We start from the raw sequence: 27,612 nt of genomic DNA on the forward strand, positions 1-27,612 counted from the left end.
GACCTTTCAGTCCGCTGGCTGACACTCTATCCACTGAGCCAAACCAGTTAGGGCATCAAATAGGTATTTTTTTATTTTTAACCATCATTAATTTATTAGCCACTTTTATTTCACTCCTAAAGGTCTTAATCACAGGAAATCAACAGATTCCTCTAAACATATTCCTTAAGGAAAAAATGGAAGGAGATACAGTGAAATGGTGTGTGACAGCCATGGTAATTCTAATGGGGAAATATGGATAAAATGGTAAGTTCTATATAGTAACAGTCTAAACATACATTTTTACCAAGAAAGATAAAATTAAATGCTAATTTCAGTGTTTTCAGAAAAAGATAAAAACATTATGCTACTACAAATAATTTACAGAAACAACTAATAAATTTAACATAAATTCCCTCAAAAATGCAACTATACATTATCACAACATGATTTATAGAAGGAGATATATCCAATGACAATTCAAACTCATTTTTTAGGTAAACCCAGAAAATTGAAAATGCTGTTCCTATTTTAATTGAACACATATTTCTCAATATAAGATTCATCATGAACATGATTTAACATCCTCTTTAAATAACCAGTGAAAAAATCAAACAGGTATTTTCATTGATACATAAAACAGCAATAGATAGCGAGGTTAGGAAACAGAACACAAGTTCACTCACATCAATGACCTATTAATACACAGGCACTTAGTCTAACCCACTAGGAAAAATCTGAACCACAAAACACATTTTTCCATTTTAAATCTCTAGGCAGTCTGTGTATATTGACCTTAAAGTGGTCAAAATATTTACTATGAGTGAAGCTCATATCCCTCTACCTATAAAGGTCTAATGCAACAGAAAAGTTGTCATTTTATGTTGATGAGAGTTTTTAACTAATCTTTTATATGTTTATTTTGTTAGCAAATGACAGAATTATACAGATTATTTTTTAAATTCAAATGTGGAATTTCTATATACATTAAACCCTCAGCATAATTTCTGCCTCTGAAATGCTAATGAAGTATTTAAAATTACACAAACAAACATCCATTAAACAGCATTTTATTTTAGAACACTCTGTGTTAATACAATAAATATACAAAACTTCCAAACCACCGGAGACATGCAACATTAGAGGGACAGATGGAGGGCATTTATATAGAACCATGACAGTCACCATGATGGCAGCGCAGTATTACTCACTGACAAAATATACAAACATCCCTACATAAATAATCCAAGTCCCAAATTACAAGTCACTGAGGAAGGATTTTCCAGTGTTCCAACTTCAGTTTTAAATAAAAACAGCCACCACTTAATATTGCAGACTAAAAAATGACATGGGTGCTTACACTGTAAAAAACCATTTCATGATTCTGATAATGGGTAATGTTAATATGAAGCATAAAACACTAACAAATGCCAATCTTTTGCTGGGTGAAAATGTGACTATTTACTGATTTTGTTAATAGAAAATATAAGAATTTAAAATCCCTACACCTTATCAATCTGTAAGCATTGCCCTCATTTTAATGCACATTTATGTTCTTAAGAAACAATTCTCTCATAAGCTTGTATTAACCCAGAAAACTGAATTTATAACAACATTTTCCCCATCTACACAAAAAGATACTGTTGGTTGTAATTATTCTTTGCTATTTAACAATGGGGAGTTCTACAGGATAAAGGTATTCCTGTTCTTGAAGGAAAGTATCTCAGCATTTTTCAAAAGTCTCTATGATGTAGCTTTCATTTGCACTTTAAAGAAAAATAAAAAATGGGCTTGAGATATGGACATGGTGTTCTTGTTGTATTTTGTGGTGAACATTTTCAATATATGTAAAATCCACACTCAATAGAGCACACTGATGGAACAAATTTTCAATAAGACTATAGATTCTGAAAAACTTGACTGGCTTATTTGGTTGAGAAAGTAGGTGGAGATTATCGCTGATCAGAAATATTCACAAACAGCTTTAAATTCATACTCTGAAGCCTATTTTCATTAAAATAAAAGAAATACATTCCAAGTATATTACTTCAATAAAGTCCCAAATAAATCTGTAAACACCACTGGGATGGATCTATGTCACCTAGTAGCACTATCATGCCAAGCTTCTTTCATAAATAGTAAGAACTCACCATCCAGCCCCAGCATGGACTTCATTTTAACTTCAGATTTGGGGAGAAAATGAAAATGATTTAACCATTTGTGCCCATCTGATTTTTTTAAGGGATGTGCAATATCAAATAATATAATCCAATAAATGATCCTTACTTAAAATCAAGTTGAATAAATCACTATTATTCTGTAATCTTAAATTAGCTAATTACTTGTAAAACACAATATCATGACTTTACAAATGTATTGAATCTCTTAATCAGTATTAAAGATGATTCAAACTTTCAACCCAAATATACTATAAGAATGAATTCCTGTGCTGCATAGTAATAATTTTAAAGTGATTATATTCATAATTAATGCATTCAACTGTATATTTTCTTGCTTGATGCAAATTAAGTGTTTTCTTTTTTCTATTACTGAAAAATTTTAATATATTCAGTCTGTCTCAAAATTTGAAAGACTGATATGGATTAGAAATTCAATTATATGTAAAATGCCAGGGTCTTTTAATATTTAATGCCACTAAAGATGAGATACTAAAAAAAAATCCCTTAAATACTGTACGTTCTTTATGGACAAGGAGTTAAGACTAGACTTTAATACCTCTGTTAAAAATTACACACACACACAAAAAGAGCTGCCAAACATAATCTCAGTTCAATTAAAAAGAGTAGCCACAGAATATACCAAAGTTTCATACGGTAATATTTTACTATGATATGAATACTGAAAATTCAAAAAAAAAAAGGTATTCTCATCAGTACATTCTATTCCATCAATTTTCTACCTTTTCTTTTGGATAATGCACTACATACTATATTCTCATATTGCACCCCAATAAACTTTTATTTAAAAGAAACTATTACAGAAAATCACTTTTAAAATTTTACAAATGACTCCCCAATTGTACAACCATAAGCAGTGCAGAACCCAAAATACTAATTATTTTAATTTAAAAAACCTGGTGCCCATGCAAGATCATAGAATGATATCAAAATATCAGCTACTCTAAAAAAGAAAATAAAAAGATAAAATTTACATTATCTACTACGAAATGCACACAGGCTCTTCACTGGTGACAAACTGCTAAAAAAAGCAAGTCAATCTAAAAATCCACAAGTCTCTGATGGTCTATTTCTTGCAATATAAATAAGAAAAAAGAAATGAAGCATCTATTTACTGCTCCAATGTGTAATCCTTAAGTCTAAGATTCTTGAAAGAATGACTGCAGCTATTACTAAGTGCATTTTTAATCATAAGTACCATATTAATTTTAGTGTCTTGTCACTGAAATAATTTGCTGAACATTCATCGCCCCCAAAATATGGAGAATATTTATTTAGCATGTAATATTTTTTTCTGCAAGGGGCACTAAAATCTTAAGAAACTGTTAGGTAAATAATAAGACAAGGAAGTTTTTCTGGTTTTTGCCCATGCAACAAGTAAATAGGAGATGTACATGCTGTGTGTACTAAACATAAAAATATTTATAGAATACAGTAAGTGGAGAAAAAAGTACAGTCAAAAGGTAACAGTGTATTGTTTGCAGATTCTCTAAATTTGGTTACCCTTGAAAGCATTCTGAGCTGCACTAGTTGCTGCAGTCGAAGCTGCGTTTGCAGCTGCGGTCTGGACAGTTTTGTTGGACATCACACCTGATGCAAATTCTTGTTGGGCCTTCTCAAAACTAGCACCTGTTGTGCGATACAGTCCATGTACCTACATAGGCACAAAAAAGCAGAAGAAGATAAGTGATTACATTCACTTTCAATAGCTCTTTAATTAATTATAACATGACTCAGAAAAAAGGAGTAGATTCTAGGCATGATTCCTAAGATCAAAAACATCAGCCATCACATTGACACAAAATATTGTATTTAAATATTTTCTTAACATAGATTTTCCTTTTAATCCCCAATCCAGAAAAAATAATTATGCCTACACCAAACCAAAAATAATTTAAAGAACTTAATCAAATGAAAAAAGCTTTGTTTTCTGTTGTACCTAATTAAATAGTTTAACATAACAAGATACATTCTGACTTTAATATATTAATTTACTACCCTAGACAAATCAAAGAAAATAACACCTTACCTATTTCTATATTGGCTATATATACACCACTGACCATATTATAGTCCTCTGATATAATTTTATCATTTAATGTACCAAGCACTATTTATGTCCTCAAAGATACTTCTGCTGTCCACTCTGTATACATTTAACCTTTTGTGAATGGTCAAGTTTTAAAGGATTTACAAAGAAACAATTCTGTGAACTGTCTGTCCATACTGATTTATCACTCAAATCTTGGGATTTCTTTTCATGGGTAAGGTTCAAAAATACTCTATTAGCATAAACAATGAAGCACATCAATACATATAACATCAGCCACTCAATTTAATACAAACTTGAGAAAGGAAATAATAAAGCAAATTGGAACAAATATTTATTATATGCCTACAAACTTGGGGAGGAGAGAGGAAGAGACCGAAAATCAAACCTGTAATTACACTGCACTGTGATTAGATCTAAATTAGAAGCCTGAATGAAATGCAATCAAAGCAGGTTTGGAGGATGGGGGCAGAGCACCAAAGTCAGTCCTTTCCCCCAACCTGTATAGGAACTCGTAATTATAGAGTAAATGTCAAGTGAAAAAAAGTAGAATGAGTCAAAGACATTCAAGTTAAGTATGGATACAAGGAAGTCATTTCAAAAAGAATAGAGAGGATAGGCTGATTTGGGGGAGAGGGGGAGAGGCTTGGTTAGGTTCTAAACAGTCATATATTCTTACAAATGTTTACTGAATACCTACTCAGGTAATGATTTGGTTTAGAGCTCAAGAGAAGAATGGGCTAGAGACATGGACTTGGAAACCATTGGCATATACATGGTAGCTACAATTCTGACAAATGAAACTGTCCATGAAGAACACAAAGTAGAGGCTCCAGTGTGGTTCCAATTCTTCCGGTTATCCTGCTGGGGCTGAGTACTGAGTTCCATGGAGGCATCTGACCCCGCTGAGCTTCCCAAGCTGCTTAAGCTTTAGGAGCTCTTTCTCTTCACCTAATATTATCATTGGCTCAATTATGACAGAGTGATAAAGAGAATTACTCTCAACACCGTTAATTTTCATTCACACTAAAAGATGATATTTACATTTCGCTACCAATCCTTCAACAACCTTGAATCCATACAAGATTGATATAGGTACAGTATATTCCCACAAACTCAATAAACATAATACAGTGAAGCTGAGAGCTTTCCAGGATCACAAAAAAACGAACTGGTATTTGACATTGACATAAACTATGATGATGTGAAGAGATGTTGTAGTTCTGCAGACATATATTCTAAGTGCTGGACCCTCATGACAATGGCCATACACATCATCAACCAAGCACTGAAAGAGGACTATGAATTTAAACACTGTCTCTGGGTATGTTCTAGACCAGTAGTTCTCAACCTTCTGGCCCTTTAAATACAGTTCCTCATGTTGTGACCCAACCATAAAATTATTTTCGTTGCTACTTCATAACTGTAATTTTGCTACTGTTATGAATCGTAATGTAAATATCTGATATGCAGGATGTATTTTCATTGTTACAAACTGAACATAATTAAAGCATAGTGGTTAATCACAAAAACAATATGTAATTATATATGTGTTTTCCGATGGTCTTAGGTGACCCCTGTGAAAGGGTCGTTCGACCCTCAAAGGGGTCGCGACCCACAGGTTGAGAACCACTGTTCTAAAAGGATCACAGTTCACTTCAGCAATGGGAGCATTTGAAGGACCATCTGAAGAAAGTAGCCAGATATCCAAATGACATAAAATATGACAAATGTGGAGCCTGGCTTGAGTGGGAGATCATGCTCCAGTACTGTTTTCCATGGCTGGATATCAATGTTAGCTACGTAATTTCTGATATAAGTATTCACTTCTACCAGTTCCTAAGAAGCCCTTCTAGTGTTCATCCTAAAACAGGTCAAATTTCAGTGTCTACTGATTTACAGAAAATGCATCAGTTTGATCCATTTATTGTTCCAACTGTAAGCTCCATCTGCCATGAATTAGATGCCATTTCCACTAATGAAGAGGAAAAAGAGAACAAAGCTGAATCCCATATCAAACATAGAACCATAGATTATTAGACCAGTCTAGGTCTTCACGTAAAAAGTATTTTAACAGTTTCTTGAAAACCTGGATAAATCCCAAAAAGAACTTCTCAAGAAGATAACAAAAAGACTTCCGAAAATAACAAATCCCCTCCAATGTGGATAACTCCTACCTTCAACCACGAATCAAATACTTCAAGAGATATTTAATAATAAATATGGCAGAACCAGGTGTGTATTTTAATGCCCAAAGCAAAATCTCCTTTTCTTGAAAAATAACTATGTTAAAAAGATTCCTAAGACTACCAAAGAAGAATGTACAGGTTCCTGGAAGGAACAATATTGGGAGGAATAAATGGATTGCAGATAAATTTGTAAAATTTAATATTATACAAAGATAATTTTAAGATTTCTAATATAAATACCCACTTCTACCAGTTGCCATATATAGAGGTAACTGAGCAGTAATATGCCCATGACTTTAATCTCAGCTCACTAGATATAGCCTCCATATTTCTGGAGTGAATATTCTAAGTGAATGAGGGCTTTGTTCTTAAGTCTAAGATACTTAAGTTAATTATACCTAAAGTGTATATTCAGTCACTTCTTTGCTTACTGATATTTTTATAGATCAGGCCACATCCCACGCCCATCTTTTAAAAATAGTTTTAAACTGAACATCTAAATCTACCAAAACTTTAATTCAAAAGATGTGAGTTACTAGATAATAATATTAGGGCCTACTAGAGTATTGTTTACAACTGTTGCAATTGTAGCTCCTAACTTCTTCCCTTAGAAAACAACTGGAATGATTAGATTTGTCTACATCATAAAGTAGCAGCTTAGAAAAACTAACCAACTTTACCAACATAAAACCTATTATACTTGTCAAAACACTTGAACTTTCTATATATCCAGATACTTAAATTTAATTTTAAAGTTTTTATTTCTTCCATAGTTGATTTTCTGTGATAGATTCTGAAGTGTCAGATTTCTTTTGTCTGATTTTGAGAAAAGGAGAGGACTGACAAGTACACATATTGGTAAACCCCAAAAGTCCTTTCTTCTAGTAACATAGCACTATTTTAAGTATAGATTATTTCTACTCCTCTTTCAAAATCACATTTTTAATGGAACATTAAGAATATAGATAAATTACAATTCCTATGTTTAAGAAATTATCTCATAGTGAGTACATATGATTAGATTCTAGTAAATGAAGTACATTGTAGAAATCTAATAAACCTTTACTTACTAGACCCAGTCACAGTGCAATGTAATTACAGGTTCACTAGGTCCCCCCAAGTTTATAGACATGTAATAAATAAACATTTGTTTGAATTTGCTTTGTTATTTCCTTTTTCAAATTCGTATTGAGTAGCTGATGTGATATATTCACAGGCTTCATAGTTTAAACACTTAAAATGAAATTCATAGCCCCACAGAGCACAGAGGCAAAATAAAGGTAGGATTAGCACACTTTCTCAATAGTCTATCTATATAGACCCAGAGAGCCACCTAGAGGGAAAAGACTACATAAGTATTCAGTGCACAAAGCTCACATACTATCACCACTCAAAACCTCCATAAAACAAGAATATTTGTTACCCTGTCTCTGGGAGTTTTCCTCAGGATAAAATAATTATGTAAATATGTTGCACTAATAAAACTTAAAATTAATTTTTAAATATTTGCATATGGGTCACTAACAAGATGCAATTCCAAAAGGGAACGCTGCTTCCTTAATGTATCTTCAAAAATATCTTAGTGTACACTGGGGTGGTGTATGACAAAAAAAAAAAAATTAGATGGAAAGTAAAGAACCATGGTACTTTACTTAATCAAAATTTTCCAAACATATTTTCATTAAAGCTTATAAAACACCATTTCAATAATTCATGCTTTTATTAATATAAGACCCCTGTTTTACCAAAATTATTTTAACTTTTATAAAAGCTGGGAAAATACAAATAAATGAGTTTTTGAAATATTTTTCTTATTTTTGAGTTTTTAATAAACTATGGATCCATAAGCCCAATTTTTTCAATCAACCATTTCCAAGAAATCCTCTATAAAGCCTCTCGCCCATAGATCTAGGTCAGATATCCCCCTTCTGTAACCTCTTGAATTACCAACTTTAGTTTCATGCTATTGAAATCCCACTCATCCTTTGGGGCCTAACTCCAATACTGCTGTCCTCTTTCTGCGTGAACTAGCTGTGGCTTTCCCTATTGTGAGTACCTCCTACACTTAGTACATCTTTTAGGGATGCAAATTATGCTGCTTCTTTTGGAGGGTTTATCCACATGCTTTTAGTTCCTTTAGGGGAAGAGCATTTCCATTTATTGTTACACCCTTTAATAAAGACTTAAATTGTGGCAGGATCCCCTGAATAAGTATTTGTTTCTTTATCTGCTAGGAATTAAACAAATGGCCTAAAATTATCTTCATTATTAAAAAGTTAGCAAATAAATTCAATACTGCTCTAGTAGACTATACGTACCTGTGTTACAAAGTAAAATGCTTAGTTTGTAATTACCTCAGAGGTTAATTTTTTAAAAAGTGAACATACTACTTCATACCTACTAGGATGGCTATAATTAGAAAAATGGAATATAACAAGTGTTGGCAAAGATGTGGAGAAATTGGAACCCTTGCTGGTAGTAATACAAAATAATGCAGCCACTATGGACAATAATTTGGTGGTTCCTCAAAAAGCTAAAAGTTGATCACCAAGCAACTCCATTCCTAGGTATATACCCAAAAAAACTGAAAGCAGAAACGCAAACAGATATGTGTACACCAATATTCACACGTAGCATTATTCACAATAGCGAAAAGGAGGAAACAACCGAAGTGACCAACAGATTAATAACACAATGTAGCATGTACATACAGTGGAATATTATTCGGCCATAACAAAGAAATTCTGATTCATACTACAACATGGCTGAACCTTGAAAACTTTATGCTAAGTGATATGAGTCAAACACAAAAGGAAAATATTGTATGATTCCACTTATATGAAATATCTAGAATAGACAAATTCACTGATACAGAAAGTATATTAGTAGTTACCAGGATTAGAGAAATGGAGTTACTAAATGGCTACAGAGTTTCTGTTTGGTGTGATGAAAAAATTTTGGAAATAGACAATGGTAATGGTTACACAATGTTATGAATATAATTAATGTCACTGACTTGTACACTTAAAACTGATTAAAATGGCAAATTTTATGTTATATATTTTTCCCCACAATCTTTAAAGATTAATAATATATTCAAAACAACTGAACTATACATTTTAAATGAGTAAACTGCATATTTAAATACCTCAATGAAGCTGTTAAAATATATATATAAAGATTTGAATAAAAATATGTTAGGTATAGCATTATAAATACTTGATTTACTAAATTACTACTAATAATTACCTGATGAATGTGGACACAAAAGTCTATACACAATTTTTAGTTTCATGGAAAAAATAATCATTCAAAACTAGGTCCCAAGAGGAATATGAATTATGTATTATCTATTTATGTCTTCCATACTAAGTTATTCTAGCTCTCACACAAATTTAAAAAAGGGGGAAATTTTGGATACCCCTCATACATATTCCCCTGTGATTCATTCATTTATTATTTGACCCACTTATAACACCTCTGCCTTAACCCCAAACTATTACTCAATTCTAATCATTTACTATAGAAAGAAGATATTTAAAAAACAAAACATCATTTAGAAATAATCTAATGAAAATTTTAAGAAATCTATCTGTGAAAGGTACAGGCTGAACTATTCCCTCATTTATGAAGAGGTACAAGAGACAGGTATTCTTGCATTTCAATTTTTTTAAAATTTGGATTGTAAGATGATGCTACGAGGGAAACAATGTTAAGTTACCATAATGTTCATACTGGGAATTCTACATACCAATGATTACCTACTCCAACTATACAAGATATCAGAATGCCAACAAAATTCTCAAAATTGTATTCACTGTAAGAGAAATAAACATATATCACAGAATGTGTTTAGCTAGAGATGGAAACACAAAATAGCCAAATAAAACATAACAATTCTAGAGTTAAAATAGTGTGTGCACAGATAACTTTTAGAGGGTTTATGAAGAGCCTGACCCCTAGTGGTTATAAACTACGGCTACATAATGCCAATTTTTTATTTTTTTTTAAAACAGCCAGTTTTGAGCAAGTGAAAAAGAAAAAAATTAGGTGCTTTTATCGGATCTCAATTTCTATCAAAGTAAGAGAAATCTATGCCATTACAAATATGAAAGCTAGCTCAAATCACATTTCAGCTTATATTATCCCCATTGACTGTACGTCACAAAATCATCTCATCTAAATTCCTTCTTTCACAGATAAAGACTATGAGATTCAGATAAGTTTAAAAGCTTATACAGACTGAAAGACAGTGAAAACATATAAAAAAAGAAATTACTGGGAACTTCTTTAATTATGTAGTAACAGGGAAAAAAAGCCAACCAAAATATAGTATGTTGTACAATTTCCATATCAATATACTGATTTGAGAAGCAGTCATACTTCTTTTGAATGCCTGGAATACAACAAGCACAGCTCTAAAACCTTTCTTTTCATGCAACTGGATCCTGAAGAATTGTTACCTGGGGAAAAACATTGCAGGTCAAAGACTAGAGTGCTGCACACAGCAGTCAGTTACATAGCAGCTGCAAAATACACACTTCCTCTACACTCTGACTCTATTAAGCATCTATGCCACACATTCCCCACCACCACCACTGCTGGTTAAAATTTCTTCCACATTCTTCCCTCAGTAGATTCTTAATTGCTGGGAGTATTCTACCCTAGACCCTCTTCTCACTTCATATTCACCTTCTATGTTCCATTTACATCAAGAAGTCAATACTTCCCAAGTCTAGAAATCCAGCCTAAAGCTCTTTCCTTTGCTCCCAACTTATTATCCAAAAGCCTACAAAGTGATTAATTACACTTTAAGGCCCCTCTAGAAGTTTAAGCTCTCTGTGTGTAAAGTTGAAAACATCTTGATGCTCTCTTCCTGAATGACCCACCATCTAAAAGACTGGGTTGTCATCCTTGAGTCTTCCCTCATCCCCCACTTCCAGGCCCAAGTCAAATCAATCACTACCTGCTCATTTTCCCCGTGCTACGGTTACTTTACTGCCACTTTCTCAGTTTAGGCTACCATCATTACTTTCTAGTAGTAACCAGCTTCCTAGCTTATCTCCAAGTCTTAATTTCTCTAAGTACCACATTGGTGCCCCACAAATCCCAAATCTATTTCTGAATAGTCTTTCTAAAGTTCAAATCAGATCAATTCAACTGCTCTCCTCTTTGAACCTCTTCTATGGCTCACCACTACTCTTTGGAGATGATCCAAATTTCTTCTTTTTATTATTATTACTTTTTTACTTTATTTTTTTATTGTTTTCAGAGAGGAAGGAAGAGGGAGAGAGAGATAGAAACATCAATGATGAAAGAGAATCATTGATTGGCTGCCTCCTGCACGCGCCCTACTGGGGATCGAGCCCACAACCCGGGCATGTGCCCTTGACCGGAATCAAACCTGGGACCCTTCAGTCCGCAAGCCGGCGCTCTATCCACCAAGCCAAGCTGGCTGGGGCAAGATCCAAATTTCTTAACAAGGTTTCCTAGTTTACAAGACCTACAGAATAAAAGTACACTTACTTTTTCAGCCTCATCTTTACCTCTCCTCTACCACCAACAGCTCACTTTCTCCTTGCAGGACTCAAGCACCAAGCTTATTTCCCATCCATTCTCAGCTACTTTTAATTCCCTGTATATACCATGCTATTCCCTGCAGCTAGATATGAAAATGGTATCCCTGCTACCTGGTACCTACTTATCCTCTCCTTCCCCGTTAATCCTTTACTTAGGTAACTCCTGTTCATCATGATCTCTCACCCAAGGCAATACAAAAAGACCTCACTACTAAAAGAGATCTCCAAAACTTAGTTAGATGTCCCTCCTGTGTGCTCCCTATATTTGGCCACACAATGGCCACTAAATCATTGGATTTTGATACCCATTCATTTGTTTCTCTTCCACACCACAATGTGAACTCCTTGAGCATATGGCACACTAACACATACTCTTCAATGGTTGTTTAACAAATGAATGGAATCTGCAACATACCACAAAACCCTCTACTGTACTCTAAATTTATTACATTTCTAGTTTTAGAAAGCATCCCCTATGATATATTTGGAATAATAAATTGTCCAAAGAGATGTTATAATGGTCAGACTATACTCTCCAGTTACCAAACACTAATCTAGGTGTTGCTGTGAAGGTATTTTGCATATATGGTTATCATCTATAATCAGTTCACTCTGAGAAAAAGAGAATATCTTGAATGATCTGGGTGGGCCTGATTCAATTAGTTAAAATACCTTATGAACAGAACTGAGGTTTTTCTGAGAAAGAAAAAAATCCCACCTTTGGACTAGAGCTTCAGCTTCTGCTTGAGCTTACAACCCTTCCTGACCGCCCATCTGTGGGTTTCAGACTGATCTGGCCAACCTCCACAGCCACATAAGCCAATTCATCTCAATAAATAGCTTTATTCTGTTCTGTTTCTCTGATGGAACACTGACTGATACAAGCACCTACTCAACAAAACTACACATCAGACCAGACCCTGAATATAACACGATAAAGAGGTCAAAAGACCAGAAAAGAACATTAATTTTAATCGAGGCCCTGTGCTATGCAATTTACGTTCATTATTTCATTCAATCCTCACACCAACCCCATAAAAGTAGCAGTTATTCTCATTCATTCAACCTACATATATACCTATCACATGCCAATCACTGCCAGTCACTGTTCTAAATGTGAGGAATACAGCCTGAAAGCACACAGACTAGGTCCCGCTGCCATGGAGCTTAGAGTATGGGTGAAGGTAATGAACCTGAGCGGTTACAGAAGCATGCCTCAGTCCATACAGCTGTATGTGAAGATGTCAGATTTTTGACCTGAGTTGTGTGGTTCCAAAGCTCTTCTCATTTAATTCCAATGCAACAAGATATATTCACTGTGGAGGAATTTAACAAGCTGGGTACCCAGAAAATGTGCACTATAAGGTACATAAAGTGGCTTATGCCCAGATCCCAGTGTGTAATACAGACAGCAAGTTCCCCGATAAAATAGAGGATGACATAATCCCTAAGAAAGATTCTGTGGAACAGGCAGGAAGATTTGAACAAGTGCTTGAAAGAACACTAGTAGAGATGAAGCAACCTGAAAGTTAAGAAGCATAGCATGAACTGGGGCAAAGGAAGCTGCAGGATGTATTTTTAAGAAACTGAATACATAGTACAGTTTGACTAGAGTAGAAAGTCTTGATCCAGGAGCTGTGAAAAGGACTAGTCCTACCTCCCACATTCACCACAATTCCATTTCCCACCCCATGTCCACTTCAAAAATCGTCAGAGTGTTAGGTTTGTTTGGAGGTCTTTAGATTTTACAGCACAAAAAGCAGTGAACTGACTGCATTTAAGAAGACTTTTACTAATGAACTGGACAAAGAAATAAATGAAAGAGAAAGAATAGGCTCAGAGGCAGAAGAATCAGAACACAATTATGAAGACCGAGGAAGAGGAGCCACCTATAGCACAGAAGGCTTCAAAGAGGAGGAAGAATGCAAAATGACTAGGATTCAGTAGCTTTAGAAAGCTGAGTTTCAATAGTATGTGTGTGTGTAGTTCAGAAAATAAAAGCTTTATTTATGAATAGCAAAATTTGGACAGAAAAAAAATAGTCTAACCTTCAGCGAGTTTTGAGAAGGACAAAAGGCAAATGTACAAGTAAAATATTTCAAGAGTACAGAGTGTTCTTAAATATAAAGTACAATTATTTCTATCCACTCCTTGTACATATCTCAACTGGGCATTAAAAAATAAAGAAAAATGTTGTATAGACTTATTTTCTTCAGAGTGAGACCTATCAAAAGTCTATCATTTTAAAACATAGGTGTTATTTCAAGGGTTTCTATATCAAGTTTGAACACATGTAGAATAGAAAACATTTCTGTAATGCATCATAAAACACCATTAAACTTTATATAAATAAATAAAAACACGGATTTCTCTCCTACACTATGTAATGATTTTTTTTTAAGGCTGTGAAAACAGCCATGGGAATTCAATAGGAAGAAGTGTAGAAAATTGAGCAGTCACTAAAAACAAAAATTCATGTCATAACCCAGCCTGAACCTGTCACTAGCTCACTTTACACCTTATATAAATAATTTAGTGTCTTTACATTTTAAATACAAATAAAATGCACACATCACACTTCATTAATCAGGCTAATATATTTAACATTCAAAAAAGAAATCAGAATATTTTTAAATAATCCAAATTTTAAAAATAAGGTTAACTCTTCAGTTAATGCAAAAAGCCTTCAGTTAACAGAATTTTAAAATATTTCCTTTTTACAGGAAGTTAAAAATGTGATGCAATTTTCAAAAATATATCTATGCATTAACTATTAATTGTAAAAAGTAATCCTCAGAGAGCAAACTTGCACAAAAAGAACAAAAAAAAATGGCTTGAGGTTACAATAAGAGCAAAATAGGAAAATGAGTTTCACTATAAAAATTTGCAGACGTAAAACTTCATTTACCTCAGTGGATGGAGCGTCGGCCTGCGGACTGGGGGGTCCCGGGTTCGATTCCGGTCAAGGGCATGTACCTTGGTTGCGGGCACATCCCCAGTGGGAGATGTGCAGGAGGCAGCTGATCGATGTTTCTCTCTCATCGATGTTTCTAACTCTCTATCTCTCTCCCTTCCTCTCTGTAAAAAATCATTAAAATATATATATTAAAAAAAAAAAACTTTAAAAAAAAAAAAATTTGCAGACGTAAAACTTCATTTACCTTTTTGAACATAACTAGTGAGATGACTGCTGATGCTGTGAAAAGTGCTGCTATGATTATCATCATGATTCCAACAGGAATACTTTTGTTGAGACCAGTAAGGGATGAAATCCAACCACTATGAAGTAACAAAAAGAAAGTATAATTAGGTAAATAAATCAATGCACATTAAAAAATAACATTAACAACTAACATATATTCAGCTCTTATGAACCAAGCAATGTTCTTGTTCTTTATACATGTTAACTCATTTAATTCTCACAACAATCCTATAAGATAATGCTGTTTTTAATCTCTATTTTACAGGTGAGGAACTGAGTCACTGAGCTATTCAGTACCTGCCCAAGGTCATACAGCTAAATGGCATAGTATGAATTCAAACCCAGATATCAACCTCCAGCCTTAAGTGTATACCATCAGATTTTATATTTTTTAAGCCTAGGAGTTCATTATTACTTTCTTTTAAAGTTCATTTCAAATTCTGCTTAATTATGGAAGAAAATATTTGCAAACCATATATCCAACAAAGGGTTAGCATCCAGAATATATATAAAGAACTTTCAAACCTCAACAGTAAAAAAAAAAAAAAATTGATAGGAAAATGGGCAAAAAAACATGAAGAGATATTTCACAAAGAGGATACAAAGATCACAAATATGCACATGAAATGATGTTCAACATCATGAGTTATTAGGGAAATACAAATTAAAACCCCAATTAGATATCACTACACACCTATCAGGATGGCTAAAGTAAAATCAGTGACAATACCAAATGCTGGTGAAGATGTGGAGGCTGAATCACTCACACATAGTTTGTGGGAATGTAAAGTGGTACAGCCATTCTGGAAAACTGTCAGTTTCTTAAAAAACACTAAATATGCAACTTCCATATGAACCAACAATTACAATCTTCGGTATTTATCACAGAGAAATAAAAATTTATGTTCACAAATGTTTATAGTGACTTTATTCATAATAGCCCAAACACTAGGAACTCCAGAGTCCTTCAACTCTGGTTAAACAAACTGTGGTACATCTATACCATGAAATACTACTCAGGAATAAATACACACAACAACCTGAATGAACCGCCTAAGAATGATGCTGAGGGTAAAAAAGCCAAAAGTTACACAATGTATAATTCCATTTATATAATTATATAATTTATATAATTCCATTTATATAATTCTTGAAATGACAAAATAACAGAAATGACGAACATATTAGTGATTGCTGGCGTTAAGGAGGGAATCGGAGCAGGAGGAAAGTGAATGTGGCTATGAGGGCAGCATGAGGGATCCTTTGGTGATGAAGTGTTCTCTATCCTGACTTAATGTCATAATCCTGGTTTTGGTATTATACCATAGTTTGACCAAGATATTACCACTGGGGAAACTAGGGAAAGAATACTTGGGATCTCTCTGAATTATTTTTTTTATAATTGTATGTGAATCTACAATTAACTCAAATAGTTTAAATCTGCTGAATTACATGAGATTCATCTTAAAATAGGTCATCCTACATGCACACTCACTTGCAGACTCCTGTGCTATTTCATTACTGCACATGCTGTTGTGCTCAATTTTAACACTTTTTCAAAGTTTGTGCTAAAGAGTAAGATATTACTTCAATTTCATAATAAAAACTTGTGCTTTTAACATAAGCAGTATTTCTTAATTAAATATTTAAAACATTTCCTCAAATGCCAAAGACTAAGCACTATTTAAAATGGTAATGAATGCACCGGCCTATGTGGCTCAGTGGTTGAGCATTGACCCATGAACCAGGAGGTCACTGTTCAATTCCCAGTCAGGGCATATGCCTAGGTTGTGGGCTTGATCACCAATAGGGGGCATGCAGGAGGCAGCTGGGTGATGATTCTCTCTCATCATTGATGTTTCTATCTCTCTCTCCCTCTCCCTTCCTCTCTGAAATAAAAACATTTTTTTAAATCTTAAAAAATAAAAAAGATAATGAATGCTTTTTCCTAGGACTTAAAATATCAATATATTATCTGCATTAGATCTGCAAAGCTACCGAAAGTTATCTGATTGCCAGTCACTACTCCAATTCAGTAGTAGCATACTAAATGTAAGTCCTCAATACACTGTAGTTACATGCTCATTTTAGTTTATGTACACTGCAGTAAATTTGCCCAGAATATGCTCTTATCTTATAAAAATTCAATTGTGCCAGGCCAGTGTTGCTCAGTGGTTGAATGTCCATCTATGAACCTGGGGGTCTCAGTTGGAATCTCAGTCAGGGGACATGCCCGGGTTGTGGGCTCAATCCCCAGTAGGGGGTATATAGGAGGCAGTCTATCCAGTCTATCAATGATTCTCCTTTCTTTTATAACTTGAGTTACAAATTTAAAGTTGAATTCTTAAAAAAAAAATATATATATATATATATATATATATAAAAATATATTGATTTCAGAGAGGGAGATAATTTTAGAGATGTGCTCTTTTCCACCTGTTGTTTCATTCAAGGAGTGTTTGCTCCACAGTGTATGAAGGAAGATATAAATCCTCCTAGCCTGGGTCCAAATAGTGCCCACTTCTTAGGACCTCCTAATGAGTGACCATTTTGTCATACGGAGAATATTATATTATTTAAAAATATATGTATAGATTTGGAAGCAGATGAAGTGTCCATCAGTAGATAAGTGGATAAAAAAGCTGTGGCCCATTTATACAATGGAATACTATTTGGTTATAAAAAAAGAAGGAAATCTTACCTTGTATGACAGCATGAATAGACCTGAAGAGTGTTATGCTAAGTGCAATAACCCAGTCAGAGAAAGACAAGTACCATATGATTTCACTCATATGTACAATCTAATCAGCAAAATAAACTAAAAAACAAAATCAAAACAGACTCACAGATAGAGAACAGACTGACAGCTGTAAGAGGGGAGGAGGGGTTGTGGGGCTAGGTGAAAAAGGTAAAGAGATTAAGAAAAAAACAACAACAAGAAGAAAACTCATCGACATAGACAACAGTATGGGGATTACCAGAGGGAAGGGAGGTGGGGGAGGTAGAAGAGTTAGTATAAGGGAGATAAATGGTGATGGAAAGAGACTTGACTTGGGGTGGTGAACACACAGTATACAGATGATGTATTATAGAATTATACACCTGAAACCTATATAATTTTACTAACCAATGTCACCCTAATAAATTCAATAAAAAAGAAAATATATATGTATGTATGTGATGCAGTGATTCCACTCTTCAAAGACATATGTCCATGCACATGTGTGTGTATATGAAAACAGGTTTGTAATACCTAAAATAGTGCTTTACACATAATAGGTCCCTTTTCCTTAAAACCTTTGAATTTCTTTTCTCTCCCTTCCACTGTCCTTGGCCTTCCTATCTGATCACTCCTCAGTCTCCTGTTTACAAATTTTCCTCTTAGTGCCCATGATATACACATTTTATTTAAACTAGATATAATGCACCAATTTTAAAAATGGGAACATAATTTTCAAATAGAATGATTTTTCAAAAGGTTATGTCTTAGAAAATTAAATACTAAAAACTGCAATTTTTACTTTTATTTATTTCCTTTTGCTAATGTGGCTTTTCTCTGTTAACTATTTTTAGGAAGCCAAAAATTACATAAAGATACAAGATGAACAGATTAACTAGAGTAATAAAATAACTTACCAGTTGCCCCAGTTGTGAAATCCTGCAGCCTGTAGTACATGTACGGCAAACTGACAAATATAGACGAAGAAGAATACAAAGAATCGGAATGAACTGTCACTCCTTTTTTAAAAAGGCGGGGGGGGGGGGGAGGGAGAGAAAAAAGGAGAAAATGTCATTTTTCTTAATACCTTTATATTCACATGCAGACTTGACACTCAATGTTAAAAAATAAAATATTTTTAAATATACCAGCGGCAACTACCTGAGGCTTGATATTACAATAACATAATTTATGTGAAACATTTATCCAAATACTAGATGATATTGTTTTTATTACTGCAACCTCACTTTTCAATTTCCAGCTGTACAACAAAACATCTTAACAAAAAAAATGTAGTTTTCCTTTTTTTACTAGTTTCACTGAATTATAGTTAACATACAATAAACTGCAAATATTTTAATGTACAGTTCAATGGTTTGACATATGTATATACCCATGAACCTTCTCCAATAAAAATCATACTTATCCCGTTTCTTGTGCACATAAGTAATCCCTCCCTCTCCACCCCACCCACTGTTTTCTGTCAGCATAGCTTTAATATTTTAGAGTTTTATATAAATGGGATCATACACTATATACTTTTTTCTTGTCTGCCTCTTTCACTCAGCAAAATTATTTTGAGATTCACTCAATGTTGCATGTGTCAAAAGTTCCTTCCTTTTCAATGTTATGTAGCAGTGCATTATATAGATAGACCAATTTTATTCATTCACCTACTGATAGTCATTTAGATTGTTTCTGGAACACCTGGGAAGTTTATGTTTAACATTTTAAGAAACTGCCAAACTGTTTAATGAAGCATTTATTCCATTTTATATTCCCAACAGCAGTATATAAGTGTTCCAGTTCCTCCACATCTACACTTGGTATGGTCAATCCTTTACATTTTAGCCATGCTAACAGGTATATAGTGACATCTCATCTGATTTCAATTTGCATCTTCCTAATACCTAATGTTGCTGAGCACTATTTCTTTTTTTTTTTTTAAATATATTTTATTGATTTTTTACAGAGAGGAAGGGAGAGGGACAGAGAGTTAGAAACATCGATGAGAGAGAAACATCGACCAGCTGCCTCCTGCACACCCCCTACTGGGGATGTGCATGCAACCTAGGTACATGCCCTTGACCGGAATCGAACCTGGGACCTTTCAGTCCGTAGGCCGATGCTCTATCCACTGAGCCAAACCGGTTAGGCAACTGAGCACTATTTCAAGTGCTTTTTGTCATCCATACATCTTTGGTGAACTGCTGACCACCCACAAAGCCAAAAATGTTGCATACATTATCTCTAATCCTCTTATCAACTCAGCAAATACTATCACCAATTTACACTCAACAAACTGAGGCACTGCTAGTTTTTACTGCATTTTCCTAGGAGCACACAATTTTTAAGTGGGGAAGCCAGAATTCTAACCTTTTCTCAGTATGTTTCCAATAGTTATACTTCTTCAACAACACACTGCTGCATTAATAACTGCCTAATAAATATTTTAAAGTATTTACATAATGCTTAGTGATTTGGGGAAGCATAAAATTAAGAACAGTTATAATCTTTTAAAAACATATAAATGAGCCCGGCCAGTGTGGCTCAATGGTTGAGCATCCACCCATGAACCAGGAAGTCACAGTTCAATTCCTGGTCAGGGCACATGCCCGGGTTTTGGGCATGATCCCCAGTAAGAGGTGTTCAGGAGGCAGCGGATCAATGATTCTCATCAGTGATGTTTCTATCTATCACTCCTCCCTTCTTCTCTGAAATCAATAAAAATATATTTTTAAAAAACACACATATAAATGACAAAATGGCAACTCCAAGTTTAATTCTGATACCTAATAAACTTAACTTTAAAAATCACATATAGCCCTAGCTGGTTTGGCTCAGTGGATAGAGCATTGGCCTGCGGACTGAAGGGTCCCAGGTTTGAATCCAGTCAAGGGCACATACTTGGGTTGCAGACTCCTCCCAAGCCCGGGGCCCTGGTCGGGGTGCATGCAGGAGACAACCAGTTATTGTTTCTCTCACGTCGATGTTTCTGTCTTTCCCTCTCTCTTCCACTCTCTCTAAAAATCAATGGAAAAATATCGCCCTAACCGGTTTGGCTCAATGGATAGAACATCGGCCTGCAGACTGAAGGGTCCCAGGTTCAATTCCGGTCCAGGGCACACGCCCAGGTTGTGGGCTCAATCCCCAGTAGGGGGCGTGCAGGAGGCAGCCAATCAATGATTCTCATCATTGATATTTCAATCTCTCTCTCCCTCTCCCTTCCTCTCTCTGAAATCAATAAAAATGTATTTTTTAAAAAAGAAAGAAAAATATCCTCAAGTGAGGATTAAAAAAAATATATGTGTGTGTGTGTGTATATATATATATATATATGTAAGCCCAGCCTAAAAAGTTTTAGTTACCCATTATCTACGAACGTACATAGTATGTTCAGATGTTTTTTTCATTTCTTAATCATCATTCTTAAAATATAATATAAAGCCCTTAAATATCCCGACTGCCCTTTCTCAAAGGCAGAAATCCCTATCAAAACCAATCTCAAATACTAGTAAAGCACCTACATGAATAAGTAAAATCTCTTTTAAAATCCTATATTTGATATAAATAATCATATCCAATGTATCTGGTTTGAGTTTCATATTTATGCAAGAAATCTGTGGTTAATAAATGTTTAACAAACTTTACTAAGTACTTCCAAAGATACTTTGGCTCACCAACACTTGGCTTTCTGGATGAAGAAAATCCCAAAGTTATACACTGAGTAGGTATATTAATGATTTCAAATATTCTAATTTCAACTTTCCCCATAAAAATTTTTTCCTCTCAGTTCTGCTCCAAATAGTGAAACCCAAATTAGCATATTTGTGATATACTCTAAAGGCTTGCAATTCAGCTAAAAATCTAGCCTACAACTGGCAAAGAAAGAGAATAAAAGGAACTGAGTGATTTCAAGTAATAAATGGCAGAAGACTGGCTTTTTGTTTGTTTTGTCACTTGAGGACATTTTTCCATTGATTTTTTTAGAGAGAGTGGAAGGGGCGGATGGGAGGGAGAGAGAGAAAAACATAGATGTAAGAGAGACACATCGACTGATTGCCTCCCACTCATGCACTGACCGGGGCCAGGGATCAAACCCACAACCCAGGTACATGCCCTTGACTGGGAATCAAACCTGTGACCCTGTGGTCCCAGGGCCACTCTAACCACTTAACAACACCAGCCAGGGCAAAAACTGGTTTTTAATAGTCTGTTTGGCTACATTAGTCATAGAGGTTTAAAATCCAAAATCTCTAGTCTCAGGTCACTTTTAAAATTTCAAATTGATACATCCCCATTGCCACCCACCAGTATCATTATGGTTATACTGGTAACATGACGAAAGTAGGCAGGCAGAGGCCAGATGTCAAAAAAATTAAAAATTGATAAACCTTGTGAGCCAGGCTTATATAACAAGGAAAAGAACTCTCTTCCTACATCGTGCAAAAAGTAAATAGTGCCTTTTAATTTCTCTCCAACCCACATTTACAGAGGTCCCTCGCCCCATTCCTTGACAACCAACCTCGCATATTTCAATATATACCCAAAGGTTCTTTCCTCATTTTCTCTCCTCTTACCTATTTTCCCCTGCATTTTATTTCTAACCAATTTAGTTTTCTGTTGAGTGACACCTTTTCTCTCCAAATTCTCAATCTTCTCTCTTTTCTTTCTGTCCCCCAACCCCATCTGTTTACATATCTGGGTTTCTAATTCCATATTTTGTGTGTGTGAGGTGGGGATGGTAAACATTCTAGTTAACCAAAGAAATTTTATGTTGAAATGGAAAAAAAGTTAAATAATTGAATGTGACCCTCTCATTTCCCTAATATATCATCTGCACAATACTAGTACATGCCTATTTCTCAGTAATGCTACCTCTCATTCATGAGAGCTGAAAGAGGTTCATTATTCATAAATTAGTTTATTCAAATAAAAATGAGTTGATAAACAACTGAATATGTGGACTCAAACAGTGCTAGCATCTAAATCAGCATTTCCCAATGTTTATTTCTTAAAACAATAGTCTAAAAAGGTGCTTGACAAAATAATAAGTATAATAATAATGGTTTCATGGTCAAATCATAAAACACACTAGGCTCTTAAAGAGTCTAAGAAATCCTAAAATGAAGTAACTTGCTTAACTTTATTATCCAGCTATTCCCAAACGGAAAACTAATGAACTGTTTTTTTCCACAACACCTACTAATTGCCCACAGAATATACATTTAGGAAATGTTACTCCTAACCAACAATTAAATATACCATGAAAAGTATTATACTTCATCTTATAGTCTAAATAGTTTTAAAATGTTGCTGTCTTTTGAAAAACCAAAAGTGAATTTACACAGAACATACTTACAAAGTTGCTAGGTGAAAGTGATTCACTTTAAACATTACATGCATTTACGTTACCTAGTTTCATTTAAGATTTAGGCTATAATGACCACTTGTGATTGAATACACATGCATATGATATATCAACTTTTCTGAAGGTGTTATACAATAATAAAAAAATTTTTTAATGAAAATGCCAATTTTCCCGTTAAAGTGTACCATGAGTATTTACTTCACAGGTTTTAAAGAGCATATTTTAAAGTACACACATTTTACCTGAAAGCTCCGTAAAGTGGTCTGTACCAACAGACAAATGAACAAGGAGTAAAAAGCAAGAACCACAGGATACTCAATCCAAAATCAACCCCTCTTGTAGCATCAACACAAAACCAAGCCAAGCATCCGAAGATATTTAGAAACAGTGTTACCGTATGGACTGTGGAATCAAAAAACAAAATAGAAATGTTTACAATCAATTTATGAGTTCATTCAACAAAAATTATAAATGAAAAAAATACTTCCCAAGAGCGAATGTATTTTACACCATGTTTTCATTTAGTATTTTTCAAAACATTGTTGTTTCTTATGCATTTGATTTGAAAATAGAGTAATCACAGGAAAAGGAGTCCTAATACATGCACTGTTTGGCAAAAATTCTTTTGGCCCTTTTTTAAAGGGCAATTACACAGGTAAACCAGAGAAGCACTACCTAAAGGGCCTCTCCCCTGAGAAGGGAACATGCGATATGTCTCTTGATTGAAGACTCAGGAAGAAAGTAGTGCCTGCCAGGAAAAGGACCAGAACTTGGGAGGGAAAAGATCCTACACTCAGAACTATAGTTTTAGAGTGGGTCTGCAGACGTCTCTCCGAGCAGATTATACACAGAAGAAAAGTAACCTGTGCGATCTCATTATGACATTTTTAAACAATAAAATTGGAATCATTGGACTAAAAATAATTAGGATTTTTAATTCATCTTCACTGAGTTGTCCATTTTTTTTTCAAGTCCTGGGATTCAAACTGTGTTTTGGTAGAGGATTACACTTATTAAAGAAAAAAAAAGTACACTATGATGCATTTCAGCTCCAGTGGCAGACCTTTCTTTAGTTAACACAAATAGATCTTGGCAAACTCTTCATATGTTATTAATAATTACTTTCCCTGACAGACCAAAAACAAAAAGGCTGGATAACATATAACTATACACTATAATCCTAAAAACCACATTTACCCATTATAATCATTTTAAGCACTTTCAAAAATTTATTACTGGCTGAATTTATTATAGAAAATAAATTCTTTCAAAAGTGAAAATAATTTTTAATGCAAATTATCAATACAATAAAATAATATTGACAAACTACTACTTGAATAAAAATAAATAAAAACCTAATGAATCTAAATAAAAAACTCACATTAAAAACAAATTTTAAAATCTCTTTAAATTATTAATCAAATAAGAGTAATGATTAATGAAACAGGACAAAAACACACATTCTAGGATGCCTCATCTAATTTGCTCTCATCTAACAACTAGATAAATACACAATCTCTAGAATAGGAGAAAAAGTTCCAGAGGAAAAGATCTAGATAATAGTGATATAATGCTATTGAGCTAATCAATCTCTGTGTATTTCAATTTTTCATCTATAAAAATGCAGGAGCTCTTCCAGCCTTAAAATTCCATTCCCCTCTATTACACAAATACAACTTACTAATAATTACTTCCTCTGTCCCATAATAATAGTAGCAAGTGAATATTTAAATGGGAATTATTGGCGAATGCAGCTGTAAGTTATGTTGTAGCGCAAAATTGCAAAGCCTTCAAATCAAAATCAATGTTTCATGACATCTGTCATTTGTTTTGACACATCTTTCAATTTTTAGGTTAATCTAATTATTACGAATTATAACTATTTTTCTAATTTCATCCGCTGATCGAAATCAATTGTTTTATTTCAGTTGAATATCAACCCATTGTAAAAGATGAAAAAAAGAGTTTTCAAGAAAAGATCGAGTTGCGATAGTCCAGTTGTTGATGCATCAAAAGAAAAAGGAAAAGTTGCAGAAAGGTGCAATTACGTTAGCTGCAAAACAATTTAAGTGCAACAGAATGACCATATTAAGAATTTGGAAATGTGCTTCCGAAAATAACTGTCAAGGAGAATCTTATGCTAATGTTGATTTTTTGAAAAAACAAAACTGTGGACGTAAATGCAAAGATTACGGAGAAAAACTTGAAAAACTTAGACATATTCCTCTTAGCAGAAGAGGCACCATATTAGCCTTTGATAATATTTCTCCCGAAATACTGGATAATACGTTTCTGTCACTTCAACAAGTTATGCTGGAAGCAATGAAGAACGATGGCTCCAATAATTTTAAGCTCATGCATATAGGGAAAGCAAAGCTTCGCAGCCAAGGGATCCTACCTACAAGTTTAAAATGCAGTAACGAAATTACTGAAAAATCCAGAAACGATCTGAACACTCAAAATAAAAATTAGGAGTACTATTTTTAATTTATTGTTTAATTTAATCTAGTTTTTTTATAATAAATGTTACGTTCTATATTTATTTTCTTTTGCTACTATTATTATGGGACAAATTACATTCACCAACTGCTACTATTATTATGGGACAGAGGGAGTACTTTAGTCCCATTAGGATTTCTAACTCTCATGAAAGCTTCCTTATTAACAAATTTACTCAAAATATTTTGCCTCAAAATAAAAGTAGTTCTGTTAAGGAGGGCTTAAAAACAGAATCGAAAGATTGTGAGATAGAAAATTATTACTCTGTAACACTAAAATGGCATCTAACTGCCTTAAAAAGTATTAAATGTTCAGAACATTCTAAGTCAGTGATGGCGAACCTTTTGAGCTCGACGTGTCAACATTTTGAAAAACCCTAACTTAACTCTGGTGCCGTGTCACATATAGAAATTTTTTGATATTTGCAACCATAGTAAAACAAAGATTTATATTTTTTATATTTATTTTATATATATAAATGCCATTTAACAAAGAAAAATCAAACAAAAAAATGAGTTCGCGTGTCACCTCCGACATGCGTGTCATAGGTTCGCCATCACTGTTCTAAGTCAAATATCAACCTTTAGAGAAATAATTTTTAAAGGTTTATCTACTAATCTATTTAAAAAAGAAAATATATGGATATGAGTATCTTAAAGTTTACAGAAATTCTTCCAGGTTTAGATAAAAGATATCAATTTAAGTTTGTGTAATCTATTAAGATCTTTTTCAAAGTGTTTTTATAGTAACCAACAACTATAATCAAAAAGTCATTTATTTGCACTCCAATGAAGAGTAAAATGTTTAGGCCTACTTACTAAACAATTGGTCCACTTTATAGAGATCAAAACACACACAGAAAGGCAAGGTAATGTGAAATGAATGACTTCGTTGCTAATTTCTATCCAATTCCAAACCACTTGTTGGATTCCAAATGTAGGTAGAATACTAATGAAATATTTAGTCCATTTTGTTGACCTCATTTGCAAGCTGAATGACTCTTCTTCATATAAAATTTCAATTTGCTTTACTAAGCACTTTAAGTAAGGTATCTTTGAAAGCATATCTGTCGTATTTGGGTTTAAAATGTCAATTATTTCTTCATTTTTGGTACTCTGAAGGTGGTATAACATGTAACTCTAGACTCTGAGCTCTGGAGTCAAGCGATCCAACTCCAACCTTCCTTCCTGTGTAATCTTGGACAAGTAACTCATATTCTCTATCCTTTAGTTTCCCTACCTATAAAACTAAGTAATACAGTACCTGCTTCATAGTGTGGTTACAATTTAAAACACAATGTACATAAAAGTGATTATCATTGTGCCTTGCACAAAGTAAATCCTCAATAAATGTTAGCTCATTGTAATTATCATTACAGTGTAAAAGCATTAGTCAACTCTAAAATCAGTAACAAGTGGACACTTCTTAAAAAGAACTTATTTAAATACTTCTATTCTATGAAATTTAGAGGCATTACTGAGCTGGTACTAGATTTCACTTTGTTCCAGGTTAATGCTTCTTCAAATAAGAACCTTAACTGGAATCTTGGGCCCTGTTTGAATACAGTTAACAGATCTGCCAATTGATTAGGATTAGGAAAAACTATAGCCAACTATATCATTTCTAAGAACCTCAGAAAGTTATATATTTCTAAGACAAAACAGACCTATTTTAAACAAATTGGCACTGGGAAACCAGTTAATCATTGGGTTAAAATTAATCATCTTCCCCATTCAATTTTTATTTACTAAATTCCTTATTGAGTTTTCTTCCAACCCCCATCTCCACCATCAAAATAGGTTTTCACTAAGCCAAAGAACATATAC

General features: G+C 33.9%; 1 protein-coding gene across 1 annotated transcript in view; it reads right to left on the reverse strand.

Moving 5' to 3' along the window:
• Nucleotides 1–1,033: 1,033 nt before the first annotated feature.
• The window catches only part of SCAMP1 (secretory carrier membrane protein 1), a 66,228-nt gene continuing 39,649 nt past the window's right edge, over nt 1,034–27,612 (reverse strand). The window contains 4 exon segments of the mRNA XM_014451414.2: nt 1,034–3,831; nt 15,157–15,274; nt 18,834–18,935; nt 23,530–23,689. Of these exon segments, the coding sequence (XP_014306900.2) occupies nt 3,667–3,831; nt 15,157–15,274; nt 18,834–18,935; nt 23,530–23,689 (545 nt within the window). The 3' untranslated portion in view covers nt 1,034–3,666.

This window comes from Myotis lucifugus, unplaced genomic scaffold (genome assembly GCF_000147115.1).
Source record: "Myotis lucifugus unplaced genomic scaffold, Myoluc2.0 scaffold_0, whole genome shotgun sequence".
In the NCBI taxonomy this organism is placed as follows: Eukaryota; Metazoa; Chordata; class Mammalia; order Chiroptera; family Vespertilionidae; genus Myotis; species Myotis lucifugus.